This window comes from Oncorhynchus kisutch, linkage group LG7 (genome assembly GCF_002021735.2).
Source record: "Oncorhynchus kisutch isolate 150728-3 linkage group LG7, Okis_V2, whole genome shotgun sequence".
NCBI classification, from domain to species: domain Eukaryota; kingdom Metazoa; phylum Chordata; class Actinopteri; order Salmoniformes; family Salmonidae; genus Oncorhynchus; species Oncorhynchus kisutch.
In genome coordinates this window covers 23,705,101-23,720,576 of record NC_034180.2, presented here as the reverse complement: position 1 = coordinate 23,720,576, position 15,476 = coordinate 23,705,101, and the positions used below count along the sequence as shown (strand labels likewise).

General features: G+C 43.4%; 1 protein-coding gene across 1 annotated transcript in view; it reads left to right on the top strand.

Annotated features, from left to right (window-relative positions):
- The window catches only part of LOC109894815 (A-kinase anchor protein 6), a 180,977-nt gene that overhangs the window by 132,328 nt on the left and 33,173 nt on the right, over positions 1-15,476 (top strand). The window contains exons 10-11 of the mRNA XM_031828242.1: positions 1,652-1,798; positions 5,232-5,447. Of these exons, the coding sequence (XP_031684102.1) occupies positions 1,652-1,798; positions 5,232-5,447 (363 nt within the window). The remainder of the gene's footprint in view (positions 1-1,651; positions 1,799-5,231; positions 5,448-15,476) is intronic.

Here is a 15,476-nt window from a genome sequence, read left to right as displayed (position 1 = left end):
TCCAGTCTTTCGTACTCATTAATATGTGGAATGAATTAAAGTTATGATTGCTTGTTGATTTTCCTCATCTATTTTCATGTGACTCGCTTTTTTTGGAGAGCACACAGTTCTTTTCCATTCCATTCCACCCCCCTACCCCCCACTTCATTCCACCACGCCCCCTCTCCTCTCTTTCTCTCAACCCCTCATAGACCCGTCACTCCAACTAAGTTAGACACTATTTTCTTAAAGCTCGTCTTCATCCAGCACCAAGTCATGAAAATGGCCTTCAATGTTATGTTCAACTAAAAAAAAAAGGAGAATATTTTCACATAATGACAGCAATTGCACAGGCGTACTATATTACATGTTTCATAAGTTCATCCTATGATCTTACCAGAGCTATTTCACAATGTTAAGGTATGCAGATCCTTGGCTATTCTAGCTCAGACAGAGACTGGAGGCTATAACTCACCAGTGCGTTCAGTGTATTTGATCAAAGATCCTTCTCAGCATTAATCTCAAAGTTCTGGATCTCATGCATTTTAATCACTTATCTACTTTATTCTCCTACAATGTTTTGACTTTCCATCAATGATGTGCCATTTTTAAACAAAAGAAGACTCGGAAAATCAATATTTGCTGTCAACAAATAAATTGGATCATTTCCTGATAGTTAGATGGTAACACATTTACTTTTACATGCGGCGCTATTAAAAATCTGAAAGGGATGAATGGCTTCAGAGGAAGTGTGATACCATCTCCATCAAAAAAAAAGCGACAATGAAAAATGGTTTCTGGACTGACGACAGTTTAAAAAAGGAAAAAAACAGGAGCACATTTAAATATTTAAATGTGGCTGGGCTGTAATGATAAATGACAACCGAAAACTAGAATCAAGTAGCTATTGATGCAGAAAATGAAACGGGAGGGGAAAGAGAGAAATTAACCAAAAATATGTGAGATTGAAGAGTGTCAATTTCGTACTGTTACAGTAAGCTTTTCTTCAGCCTTTTAAATGAAAATGTCAGTTCCGAAAACATATTCCATCTTAGAATGTTATAGTTTATTTACACTAAATATGAGTTTCGTGCAGTTGTAATGCTGTTGAAACAATTTCTCTGATTTCCTTCTCTGAGTAAGATTCCTTGTTGGTGGAGAAATAAACACAGACCGAGAGAGAGAGAGAGACAGAGACAGAGACAGAGAGACAGAGAGACACTCAGTTTATGGCACAAAATATCAGAGCTTTTTTATTTTAAATGTCTGTTTGCCTTTGTGTGCAGCAGGGGGCTGCACTGCTGTGCTCACCAGTTTAATGAATGACATAGTCAGTGCTGGGGATTGTGAGCAACTCTACAATACACTATGTACTCCAATGTGTGCCAATTGTGTCTCAAATAGTAAATAGCCTTTTCACAACGGACATCTTTCCCTGCAATTAACTAGCTTTTCGCAGGTACCGGTTTCTGTATGAATGGTGGAAATTAGGCCGGTTAAAATGTACTCTCACCCACGTCTCTGTGTGTGTGTGTCTCTATGCTCCGCAGTGCACTAGATGACATGCATGTAGACAGTGCTGTGTATCTCTCCTCCACAGTACGTCCTGTAGTGTGCAGACAGTGTCCCTCAATGTCTCACCCGGTTCTCTCTCTCATGTGTCTGTCCCCAGGGGAACAGTGTAGAGATGAGTATGTGGCACCCTAAGAAGACACACCTCCTGGGCTGGGCCGAGAGCCTGCGGAGGAGCGGAGCACAGCTCCCCCCGGACTTCGACGAGCGAGTCAATGCCATGACACAGAAGTGGGACCAGCTGCAGGTGAACACACACACACACACCGTAACACTACTCCACCTTCTGTACTGTTAATACTCCGGATCCAGAAAAAGAGACAGAATGGGTCAAAATGATGATATAACCTTCTTGTTGGGAGCTCATTGGGAGCTCATTATCTGCATAAATAAAACAGTTGTTCTGCTGTTTTTAGGTAAAAGTAAAAGGAACGCGCCCCAGGCCCCAACCCTGCCTGTCCCCCAGTCAGTCCCGTTCAGACTCCAGTGCACTAATGCGGGTCAATATCCCACCTGAGAGTCTGTCTGTGTCTCAAATGGCACCCTATTTCCTATATAGTGCAGGGTTCTGGTCAAAAGTAGTGCACTATATCGGGAATAGGGTGCCATTTTGGATGCTGGCCCTCTCTCGGTTAGCAGGGAACCCTGTGGAGATGGAGCTGGCTAGCAGCTCAATTGAAGTGAGTGAATCAGGATAAAGCCTTGCTGCTACGCCTCTGAAATGATGAACAGGCCTGGGGCTCCTTCTTCCACCCCCAAACCCTCTTATCTATGCAACACATGAACACTACACCAAATACAGTACAGTAGCTAGGTACCCTGCCTTGTCTACCCCCCACCATCCACCCCCACCGCCCTGCTTAGAGGGGGGCAGCTCAGCTATATCTCCATCTTGGATATCAGCCAGGGAAGCAGGAGATGGTATCGGATCGGAGACGCCTGCCTGCTCTAGTCTTGATGATCCTGTTAATGGTACGGTATGGCTGGCTTGTTGATCCTTATCGGACCGACTGGGGTTCAACTGTGCATTGCTCTTAGAGGCTAATTTTAGGTTAATCACTGTTCATCTAATCTCTGAACATGAGAAATATAATTGCTGGTCTCTCAATTACCAGGACGTATCCCTGTCCCAGTAGTACCCCAAGCAGCTTCTACTCATATCCACCCTCTCATATCCACATGGTCTGCATCCCAAACGGCACCCTATTCCCTATGTAGGGCATTACTTTTGACCAGGGGCCCATAGGGCCTATGGACTTCATGGGAAACAAGGTACCATTAGGACGCAGACATGCACAGATCCAACAACATATAATTATCAAGATGCCAACAACTCAAACATGTTCCTGCTGTCATTTCTGTCATGTGTGAGTTCCAAGACATATTTTCGCTATAACACATGAATACATAGACGCAAAACAATGCGTACTGTCGCATAGAAGAAATGACTCTGTGTGTGTGTGTGTGTGTGTGAGTGGCTTGGTTTCAGCTAGATAAACATATGTATTCCTTTCCCAAGCTAAAGAGATGCTGTTTGGAAATTAAACAACAAACGAACACGTTTTCTCTTCCACCACAGCAATCAGCGCTGATTAAAGTTCTACTGAGATCCCAAATAAATGTGTGACGTTTTGAACAGGATGCTCATGCATAAACAAAGTTCTGTTTAGCGAAGGAATATTTCTTTGGTCTGTGGTGAGTGGCATCGGGCAGAGAGCCGCTAGAATGAAATGGCAGTGGTGCGGGGAGTTTAATCTGCGAATTTCTGCTCCCTGCACTGCACATTACGCCGTCTCAATTGCATATTAAACAACCCTATCAAGTCAGGCATTGGCATCTGCTGTGCTGACACAAATTGTGAATTAAATGAAATTGATGTCCTCTGTCGTATATATTTATGAAGACAGACCATTCTCTGAAGTATTCTGCTTATGAAGAATTTATGATTGCAAACTGTTCCAGAACAAAATAAAGTGGCAATAAATTCCTTTTTTTGTATCCCTGACCCTCCAAGGGCATTTGGATTCACCTCTCTCTCTCTCTGCAGAGCTCTGTTCATCACAGGGCAAAAACAATGGCTATATCTGGAGTTCATTGGGTGCTTTCAAATTATCGATATTCAAACGAGGAGAGGAGAGGGAAGAGAAAATGAAACAGAATGAGAGAGAGAGAATGTCAGGGAGGGATTCTTTTTAAGGGAGGGAACAAATACGATGCTCTTTGCTGGGAGGCAGCTACCAGTAAGCCCAAAGGACACTTATGGAGTTGTGAGGTACAGATAATCTATTGGAATCAATATTTAAAATCCCAATCAGTGGAATTGTTTAGGGATATGTGTGACTCATATCACCTCACTGACAATATCTTAAAGCTAGGTGTCCTCTCCTATTTTTCACTTCCTACTCCATCATTTCACATCACACTACTGTAGTATTAAGTGATCATTTGTTTCTCACAGTGACTCTAAAACATGCAAGTCAAACCCGTCTAGTCATAGACTCTGGTCGGCCGTTAACACGTCCTCTGACAGCCACACAGGTGTGGAGGCTAATAAAGAAAGAGCTGTAATGGAGGATCAACACACACAGTGTTTAATGGGTGCAGCCAGCCAGCGATCTAGCCCCAAAATGGCCACTTCATTGCTGACTCACTCACTCATAATCACATCTGTTTCCATTACAGCTTGCAAAACATCCACCAGCACACAGCACCAACACAAAGGACTGCCAATTAAACCAACCAGTGTGTGTATTAATTGGATAATGGAGTGTTTTGCCACTCTACAATTGGGCTCCTCTGCATACAGAGTTCAACCCCTGTGTGTGTGTGTGTGTGTGTGTGTGTGTGTGTGTGTGTGTGTGTGTGTGTGTGTGTGTGTGTGTGTGTGTGTGTGTGTGTGTGTGTGTGTGTGTGTGTGTGTGTGTGTGTGTGTGTGTGTGTGTGTATGTGTGTGTGTATGTGTGTGTGTGAGACTCAGACACTCTGGCTCCAAAAGTAGCTATAGCGTAGCTCTCATTTCCCAGGCAGGTGGGAACTCACTCACATGTCAGTGGCCGAGTCCCAAATGGCACCCTATACCCTTCATAGTGCCCTACTTATGACCAGGGCACTGGTCAAAAGTAGTGCGCTATGTAGGGAATAGGGTGCTATTTTGGTCACAGCCAGTGTCTGTCAGGCTGGGGCTATACACAGCGTGGTGCTGTTTGCTCTGTTATAGAAGGAGGGGGAAATTGCTCAGCAGAGTCCTATTTGGGAAATCGTTGGAGGGTATTTGTGCTTCTGATTGTTATCTACTCCTTTCTGTGTGATTCTCTGAGAGGCAACGCGGAATATACGGCTGTACTGAAAATACGTCCAGAATTAGCCGCATTCATCTTTAGAACGTAGCAATAATCGTGGTATGATCAGCACTGTTTGAGACTTGTTGATAGTAACAACATCTGCACATTTATTTGCTTATTGAAATAGACAACTTCATGAGCTTTTTGCTAGAATGTTGCATTGCCAGGAGGGAAAGAAGTGTCAAACGGAGAGGGCTATCAGATCACAATAATGTTGCAGTATATTTCCCACCTGCTGTCAGTATATTGATACAACAGTACTCTGTACCGCTCTGAAATGATTGTACATACTGTCACCATCTCTAACTCTCCTTTCTCCTCTCCTCTTGGCCTCCTCAGAAGATCCTGGGGGAGTCTGTGGGGAGCACCAGCCCATCCCAGGACCCTCGCTCTGCCCTGTCCCCTCATACCAGCAGCCTGCTGGGCCGGCTGGAGGGCAGGATCAAGGATCTGAAGGTGTGGCTGAGAGACACAGAGCTGTTCATCTTCAACTCCTGTCTGAGGCAGGAAGCAGAGCAGGACCTGCAGGCCTCCACCCAGCTGCAGCACTTCAAGGTAGAGACTGAGCACTGCACACACACACACACACACACACACACACACACATACATCCAGAGTAGATGAAGGCCCACTGGGCATAACACTGTCATAACACTACTACTGATCTGGGTCTAACTTTCACCTGGTCTGGGCTCCTTTAAAAAGACACTGACTACTACGGCAGGGGTCTTCAACCTTTTCTTTCCCAGGGACCCCAAGCAAACCAGCGACCCAGGGACCCCCATCATGCATCAGCCCAAAACATTTGTCCTCGTCTTGTCATCAGGTGAATGATAAGGGCAATGCGAAGTAATCAGCATTTTAAAATGAACTTGGTAGATGGTGTTTCATTATTTTGCCCTCCCCACATTATACTGGGGTATAGTAAGTATACGCGCTAACATAGCTAACTATTAGCTAGAAAGGTACTGCATCTCCAAACGATATGTTGACTAATACAGCTGTTGAGCTGGTTTAACAAAGGTTAACCATGTGTTGGTGTGACCGGTGGAGATGACCGAAGGGTCAGGGTTGGTCTTGATCTTTTCCTCTCAGATAATGACAGGAAAAACTTCCAGAAACAAATGCTGTGCCGCCCTTGTACCTCTCTGCAAAGTTCAAATGAACAACGAAAGGGGACATGAATAGCCATGCCAGCCCAATGACGACATGTACAGAGAAAAGTACAGTAGCTAGATGACTGATGTGCATATATATCACAACAGAATGGTGGGAGACCAATATAATACACTGTCAATGACCATATAAACTCATTGAGAAGTGTTTTAACGTATTGATAATGATTTTCAAGGGACAATTTTACAGTAGCCTACCACTTCCACAGGGATACAGTAGAAAGGGAAGAGGTAAGGGGGTGCATGGGATGTTTATGAGGGACAATAGAGAAGGAGAAGACGTGAGCACCATTTACAAGGGGCACTCACAACAACAAAAATAATGTACACTAATATCAGACATGGGAACTATTCTGATTTTGTGTAATTATATTACATGAAATTCAACACTTGTTACATTGGCAAAAACCTTATGTCCAAGTCAAGAAAGTTTACCAGCAGCCAGCGGCACTTGCCGCGATGGGTACTCACTGGTGCTTTTTCAAAGACTATGTCAGATACTCCAGTGAGTGTAATTGGCTCGAATGAGTGTAAATTGCTCAATATTAGGAGTTGAGAAATAAAGTTGACATCGTTAGAAGATATTTTCTTCTTTTCTACCACTTCTTTTTTAAATACAGTGCATTTGGAAAATATTCAGACCCCTTGACTTTTTCCACATTTTGTTGTTAAGTTACAGCCTTATTCAAAATGAATAAAAATAATTATAAAAAATCTCATCAATCAACACAAAATATCCTATAATGACAAAGCAAAATTACATTTTTTTTGTAGAATTAAATAACACATTTTCATACAGTACCAGTCAAGGGTTTGAACACACCTACTCATTCCAGGGTTTTGCTTTATTTTACTATTTTCTGCATTGTAGAATAATAGTGAAGACATCAAAACTATGAAATAACACATACGGAATCATGTAGTAACCAAAAAAGTGTTAAACAAAATCAAAATATATTTTATATTTGAGATGATTCAAAGTAGCCACCCTTTGCCTTGATGACAGCTTTGCACACTCTTTGTTACGGCTTTCTAGTTGTGATGAAGGAGAGTCGGACCAAACTGCAGCGTGTCGATTGCGATCCATGTTTATTTAAACAAACGTAAACACGACTAAACACGAACACTACAAAACAATAAACGAAAACCGAAAACAGCCTATACTTGTGCAAACTAACAGAGAGTACACATAGGACAGATAGGACAATCACCCACGACAAACTCAAAGAATATGGCTGCCTAAATATGGTTCCCAATCAGAGACAACGATAAACACCTGCCTCTAATTGAGAACCACTCCAGACAGCCATAGACTTTGCTAGATAACCCACTACGCTACAATCCCAATACTAACACCAAAACCCCAAGACAAAAACACACCCCAATACAAAAACCCCATGCCACACCCTGGCCTGACCAAATACATAAAGATAAACACAAAATACTTTGACCAGGGCGTGACACTCTTGGCATTCTCTCAACAAGCTTCATGAGGAATGCTGACTTGAAGGAGTTCCCACATATGCTGAGCACTTGTTGGCTGCTTTACCTTCACTCTGTGTTCCAATTCATCCCAAACCATCTCAATTCAATCAAATGTATCAATCAAATGTATTTGTAAAGCCCTTCTTACATCAGCTGATGTCAAAAAAGTGGTGTACAGAAACCCAGCCTAAAACCCCAAACAATTGGGTTGAGGTCGGTGATTGTGGAGGCCAGGTCATCTGATGCAGCACTCCATCACTCTCCTTCTTGGTCAAATAGCCCTTACACAGCCTGGAGGTCTGTTGGGTCAGTGTCCTGTTGAAAAACCAATGATAGTCCAACTAAGCGCAAACCAGATCAAATCAAATCAAATGTATTTATATAGCCCTTTGTACATCAGCTGATATCTCAAAGTGCTGTACAGAAACCCAGGCTAAAACCCCAAACAGCAAGCAATGCAGGTGTAGAAGCACGGTGGCTAGGAAAAACTCCCTAGAAAGGCCAAAACCTAGGAAGAAACCTAGAGAGGAACCAGGCTATGTGGGGTGGCCAGTCCTCTTCTGGCTGTGCCGGGTGGAGATTATAACAGAACATGGCCAAGATGTTCAAATGTTCATAAATGACCAGCATGTTCGAATAATAATAAGGCAGAACAGTTGAAACTGGAGCAGCAGCACGACCAGGTGGACTGGGGACAGCAAGGAGTCATCATGTCAGGTAGTCCTGGGGCATGGTCCTAGGGCTCAGGTCCTCCGAGAGAGAGAAAGAAAGAGAGAAGGAGAGAATTAGAGAACGCACACTTAGATTCACACAGGACACCGAATAGGACAGGAGAAGTACTCCAGATATAACAAACTGGCCCTAGCCCCCCGACACATAAACTACTGCAGCATAAATACTGGAGGCTGAGACAGGAGGGGTCAGGAGACACTGTGGCCCCATCCGAGGACACCCCCGGACAGGGCCAAACAGGAAGGATATAACCCCACCCACTTTGCCAAAGCACAGCCCCCACACCACAAGAGGGATATCTTCAACCACCAACTTACCATCCTGAGACAAGGCTGAGTATAGCCCACAAAGATCTCCGCCATGGCACAACCCAAGGGGGGGCGCCAACCCAGACAGGATGACCACATCAGTGAATCAACCCACTCAGGTGACGCACCCCTTCCAGGGACGGCATGAGAGAGCCCCAGTAAGCCAGTGACTCAGCCCCTGTAATAGGGTTAGAGGCAGAGAATCCCAGTGGAAAGAGGGGAACAGGCAGAGACAGCAAGGGCGGTTCGTTGCTCCAGAGCCTTTCCGTTCACCTTCCCACTCCTGGGCCAGACTACACTCAATCATATGACCCACTGAAGAGATGAGTCTTCAGTAAAGACTTAAAGGTTGAGACCGAGTTTGCGTCTCTGACATGGGTAGGCAGACCGTTCCATAAAAATGGAGCTCTATAGGAGAAAGCCCTGCCTCCAGCTGTTTGCTTAGAAATTCTAGGGACAATTAGGTGACCGTAGCGTACGTGTAGGTATGTACGGCAGGACCAAATCAGAGAGATAGGTAGGAGCAAGCCCGTGTAATGCTTTGTAGGTTAGCAGTAAAACCTTGAAATCAGCCCTTGCTTTGACTGGAAGCCAGTGTAGAGTGGCTAGTACTGGAGTAATATGATCAAATTTTTTGGTTCTAGTCAGGATTCTAGCAGCCGTATTTAGCACCAACTGAAGTTTATTTAGTGCTTTATCCGGGTAGCCGGAAAGTAGAGCATTGCAGTAGTCTAACCTAGAAGTGACAAAAGCATGGATGAATTTTTCTGCATCATTTTTGGACAGAAAGTTTGGCTCAAACCCATTAAGAAGGAAAGAAATTCCACAAATTAACTTTGAACCAAGCGCACCTGTTAATTGAAATGCATTCCAGGTGACTACCTCGTGAAGCTGGTTAAGAAAATGTGCAAAGCTGTCATCAAGGCAAAGGGTGGCTACTTTGAAGAATCTCAAATATAAAATATATTTTAATTTGTTTAACACTTTTTTTGGTTGCTACATTATTCCATATCTGTTATTTAATAGTTTTGATGTCTTCACTATTATTCTACAATGTAGAAAATATTTAAAAAATAAAGAAAAAACGTGAATGGTCCAAACATTTGACTGGTACTGTAAGTATTCAGACCCTTTACTCTGTACTTTGTTGAAGCAACTTTGGCAGCGATTACAGCCTCAAGTCTTCTTGGGCATGACGCTACAAGCTTGGCACACCTTTATTTGGGGAAATAACCCCATTCTTCTCTACAGATCCTCTCAAGCTCTGTCATGTTAGATGGGGAGCATCGCTGCACAGCTATCTTCAGGTCTCAGGAGATTTTCGATCGAATTCAAGTCCAGGCTCTGGCTGGGCCACTCGAGGACATTCAGAGATTTGTCCCGAAGCCACTCCTGCATTGTCTTGGCTGTATGCTTAGGGTCATTGTCCTGTTGGAAGATGAACCTTCAACCACAGTCTGAGCACTCTGGAGCAGGTTGTCATCAAGGATCTCTCTGTACTTTTTCCTCGATCCTGATTAGTCTCCTAGTCCCTGCCTCTGAAAAACATCCCTACAGCATGATGCTGCCACCACCATGCTTCACCATAGGGATTGTGCAAGGTTTCCTCCAGACATGACGCTTGACATTCAGGCCAGAAAGTTTTGGTTTCGTCAGAGTCCTTTAGTTTCTTTTTGTGGCAAACTCCAAGCGGGCTGTCATGTGCCTTTTACTGAGGAGTGGCTTCCGTCTGGCCACTCTGCCATAAAGACCTGATTGGTAGAGAGCTGCAGAGATGGTTGTCCTTCTGGAAGGTTCTCGGGATGCACCTGAGCTCAATTTCGAGTCTCATAGCAAAGGGTCTGAATTTTTATGTAAAAAAGGTATTTCTGTTTTGCTAAAATGTTTTTTTTAAAACTGTTTTTTTGCTTTGCCATTGTGGGTTATTGTGTGTAGACTGATGAGGGAAAAAAGTGTTTTCATTCATTTTAGAATAAGGCTGTAACGAAACAAAATGTGTAAAACGTCCATGGGTCTGAATACTTTCCGAATGCACTGTATATACACGATAATATTTTTCCGCAGACCCCCTGCACTAGAGGTCCACGGACCCCAGGTTGAATATCCATGTACTAGAGGCCTAGGTGCTCTGAGGACTGCTACTGTAGGTATGAAGAATGAAGGTGTGAATGATCATATATCATATATCATCCCAGATCAAGGAAACACCAACATAGTGTCTTAATAGGGCGTTGGGCCATCACGAGCCAGAACAGCTTTAATGCACCTTGGCCTAGATTCTACAAGTGTCTAGAACTCTATTGGAGGGATGTGATACCATTCCTCCACTAACAATTCCATCACACACACACACCCTTTAATTAAACGCCCTATGCTCCTTCGAGACCCCTCTTTCAAAGTCAATGAGATCTCTTCTTCTAGCCATGGTAGCCAAAATAATGGGCATCTGGACATTTTTATACATGACCCTAAGCATGATGGGTGTTGATTCTTTAATTAAAGATGTTCTCCGGTATTTTTGTACACTTTTTAGCCCAGTAGTTCTGAATGTAGCGCCCACGAGACAAAAGTGGTCCCTGAAAATTGTAGATATGTGCACCACATCATTGTTCTCTCTCTGGCTCTGCTGTGTGTGTGACTTGCTAGCTGTCACTTAAATGACGTAGCGCTGAAGCTCATTAGCTGAAACTCGAATTGCTAGGTGTCTGGCCCAGGTGTCTGGCCCAGGTGTCTGGCCCAGGTGTCTGGCCCAGGTGTCTGGCCCAGGTGTCTGGGGGTAAATGTAGGTAAAATGGCGCTGCACAGCTTCCAGAAAACAGTCGCTTTCAATCCAGGGATTTTGTGGCTAATTGAGGTCATACAGTTATTCTGCTCATATATTATTAATGTATGAACTACACATTGACACATCCAGGCCAAAACGGGAGGTTTCAAAAATACTTACTATTCGCCAAAGTACCAGAGCATGTCTTTAACTCAGGAACTACACCTGTGTGTAAGCACCTGCTTTCAATATACTTATCCCTAATTTAAGTGTTTTCTTTATTTTGGGAGTTACTGTACCTGTACCTAGTGTCAAATACTCCAAAACAGGCAGCTTTGAGTGTCTGGTTTTCACTTCAAGTACAGTAATACTGTGTATATATATTTGTAATTAAACTAATGCTTGAGAAAATAAATAAAATAAAGCTATTTTGACTCAAGCAAATCTCAAAGAAACTATTATTTGACTTAAAAAGCTTGAGGAACAACACAGGATATTAATCAGGCCGTGTCACAACACAGGTTGTGGAGTTGAGATTGCTTTCATCCCGCTGAGTGACTACTAGCGATAGAGGGAAGAAACCTTAAATATATACGGAGTCAACGCTGAGAGAAATAACACTTTATAAAAGAAGACTTTTCTTTTGATAAGATGTCACACTGCACAGAGGGGAAGCATTGATTTCTTGAGAAAACGCCTGAGGAAAAAAGATTAAAATATTGATAACTGCAATGTGTATGGACAGAGGAGCCATGGCACTAAATAGAAAAAGAGATACAAATACAAAATAAAAAGAGAAAGAGGACCATTTAATGATCATCTATCTGTTTTGGGCAATTCTGCTGTAAATGGATTCAATATCCAGACTTGGCCCCATTACAGTTGGGCTGAACACATCTCAGCAGGAGGCAGAGCTCAGTCAGTCAGGTACATACAGTTCAGTACTGTAGTTCTCTAGAGTAGAGGCTGTCAGTCAGGTACATACAGTTCAGTACTGTAGTTCTCTAGAGTAGAGGCTGTCAGTCCGGGAAATACAGTTCAGTACTGTAGTTCTCTAGAGTAGAGGCTGTCAGTCAGGTACATACAGTACAGTACTGTAGTTCACAAGAGTAGAGGCTGTCAGTCAGGTACATACAGTTCAGTACTGTAGTTCTCTAGAGTAGAGGCTGTCAGTCAGGTACATACAGTTCAGTACTGTAGTTCTCTAGAGTAGAGGCTCCGTCAGTCAGGTACATACAGTTCAGTTCTGTAGTTCTCTAGAGTAGAGGCTGTCAGTCCGGTACATACAGTTCAGTTCTGTAGTTCTCTAGAATAGAGGCTGTGAGTCAGATACATACAGTTCAGTTCTGTAGTTCACTAGACTAGAGGCTGTCAGTCCGGTACATACAGTTCAGTTCTGTAGTTCACTAGACTAGAGGCTCAGTCAGTCAGGTACATACAGTTCAGTTCTGTAGTTCACTAGACTAGAGGCTCAGTCAGTCAGGTACATACCGTTCAGTTCTGTAGTTCACTAGACTAGAGGCTCAGTCAGTCAGGTACATACAGTTCAGTTCTGTAGTTTACTAGACTAGAGGCTCAGTCAGTCAGGTACATACAGTTCAATTCTGTAGTTCACTAGACTAGAGGCTCAGTCAGTCCGGTACATACAGTTCAGTTCTGTAGTTCTCTAGAGTAGAGAACTGTCAGTCAGGTACATACAGTTCAGTTCTGTATTTTACTAGACTAGAGGCTCAGTCAGTCAGGTACATACAGTTCAGTTCTGTAGTTCTCTAGAGTAGAGGCTGTCAGTCAGGTACATACAGTTCAGTTCTGTAGTTCACTAGACTAGAGGCTCAGTCAGTCAGGTACATACAGTTCAGTTCTGTAGTTCTCTAGAGTAGAGGCTTACATAGTTCAGTTCTGTAGTTCTCTAGAGTAGAGGCTGTCAGTCAGGTACATACAGTTCAGTTCTGTAGTTCACTAGACTAGAGGCTCAGTCAGTCAGGTACATACAGTTCAGTTCTGTAGTTCTCTAGAGTAGAGAACTGTCAGTCAGGTACATACAGTTCAGTTCTGTAGTTTACTAGACTAGAGGCTCAGTCAGTCAGGTACATACAGTTCAGTTCTGTAGTTCTCTAGAGTAGAGGCTGTCAGTCAGGTACATACAGTTCAGTTCTGTAGTTCACTAGACTAGAGGCTCAGTCAGTCAGGTACATACAGTTCAGTTCTGTAGTTCTCTAGAGTAGAAGCTGTCAGTCAGGTACATACAGTTCAGTTCTGTAGTTCACTAGACCAGAGGCTCAGTCAGTCAGGTACATACAGTTCAGTTCTGTAGTTCTCTAGAGTAGAGGCTGTCAGTCCGGTACATACAGTTCAGTTCTGTAGTTCTCTAGAATAGAGGCTGTGAGTCAGATACATACAGTTCAGTTCTGTAGTTCACTAGACTAGAGGCTGTCAGTCCGGTACATACAGTTCAGTTCTGTAGTTCACTAGACTAGAGGCTCAGTCAGTCAGGTACATACAGTTCAGTTCTGTAGTTCACTAGACTAGAGGCTCAGTCAGTCAGGTACATACCGTTCAGTTCTGTAGTTCACTAGACTAGAGGCTCAGTCAGTCAGGTACATACAGTTCAGTTCTGTAGTTTACTAGACTAGAGGCTCAGTCAGTCAGGTACATACAGTTCAGTTCTGTAGTTCACTAGACTAGAGGCTCAGTCAGTCCGGTACATACAGTTCAGTTCTGTAGTTCTCTAGAGTAGAGAACTGTCAGTCAGGTACATACAGTTCAGTTCTGTATTTTACTAGACTAGAGGCTCAGTCAGTCAGGTACATACAGTTCAGTTCTGTAGTTCTCTAGAGTAGAGGCTGTCAGTCAGGTACATACAGTTCAGTTCTGTAGTTCACTAGACTAGAGGCTCAGTCAGTCAGGTACATACAGTTCAGTTCTGTAGTTCTCTAGAGTAGAGGCTTACATAGTTCAGTTCTGTAGTTCTCTAGAGTAGAGGCTGTCAGTCAGGTACATACAGTTCAGTTCTGTAGTTCACTAGACTAGAGGCTCAGTCAGTCAGGTACATACAGTTCAGTTCTGTAGTTCTCTAGAGTAGAGAACTGTCAGTCAGGTACATACAGTTCAGTTCTGTAGTTTACTAGACTAGAGGCTCAGTCAGTCAGGTACATACAGTTCAGTTCTGTAGTTCTCTAGAGTAGAGGCTGTCAGTCAGGTACATACAGTTCAGTTCTGTAGTTCACTAGACTAGAGGCTCAGTCAGTCAGGTACATACAGTTCAGTTCTGTAGTTCTCTAGAGTAGAAGCTGTCAGTCAGGTACATACAGTTCAGTTCTGTAGTTCACTAGACCAGAGGCTCAGTCAGTCAGGTACATACAGTTCAGTTCTGTAGTTCTCTAGAGTAGAAGCTGTCAGTCAGATACATACAGTTCAGTTCTGTAGTTCTCTAGAGTAGAGGCTGTCAGTCAGGTACATACAGTTCAGTTCTGTAGTTCACTAGACTAGAGGCTGTTAGTCCGGTACATACAGTTCAGTTCTGTAGTTCTCTAGACTAGAGGCTAAGTCAGTCAGGTACTTACAGTTCAGTTCTGTAGTTCACTAGACTAGAGGCTGTCAGTCCAGTACATACAGTTCAGTTCTGTAGTTCTCTAGAGTAGAGGCTGTCAGTCCGGTACATACAGTTCAGTTCTGTAGTTCACTAGACTAGAGGCTCAGTCAGTCAGGTACATACAGTTCAGTTCTGTAGTTCACTAGAGTAGAGGCTGTCAGTCCAGTACATACAGTTCAGTTCTGTAGTTCACTAGACTAGAGGCTCAGTCAGTCAGGTACATACAGTTCAGTTCTGTAGTTCACTAGAGTAGAGGCTGTCAGTCCAGTACATACAGTTCAGTTCTGTAATTCACTAGACTAGAAACTCAGTCAGTCAGGTACATACAGTTCAGTACTGTAGTTCTCTAGAGTAGAGGCTGTCAGTCAGGTACATACAGTTCAGGTCTGTAGTTCTCTAGAGTAGAGGCAGTCAGTCAGATACATACAGTTCAGTTCTGTAGTTCACTAGAGTAGAGGCTGTCAGTCCGGTACATACAGTTCAGTTCTGTAGTTCTCTAGAGTAGAGGCTGTCAGTCAGGTACATACA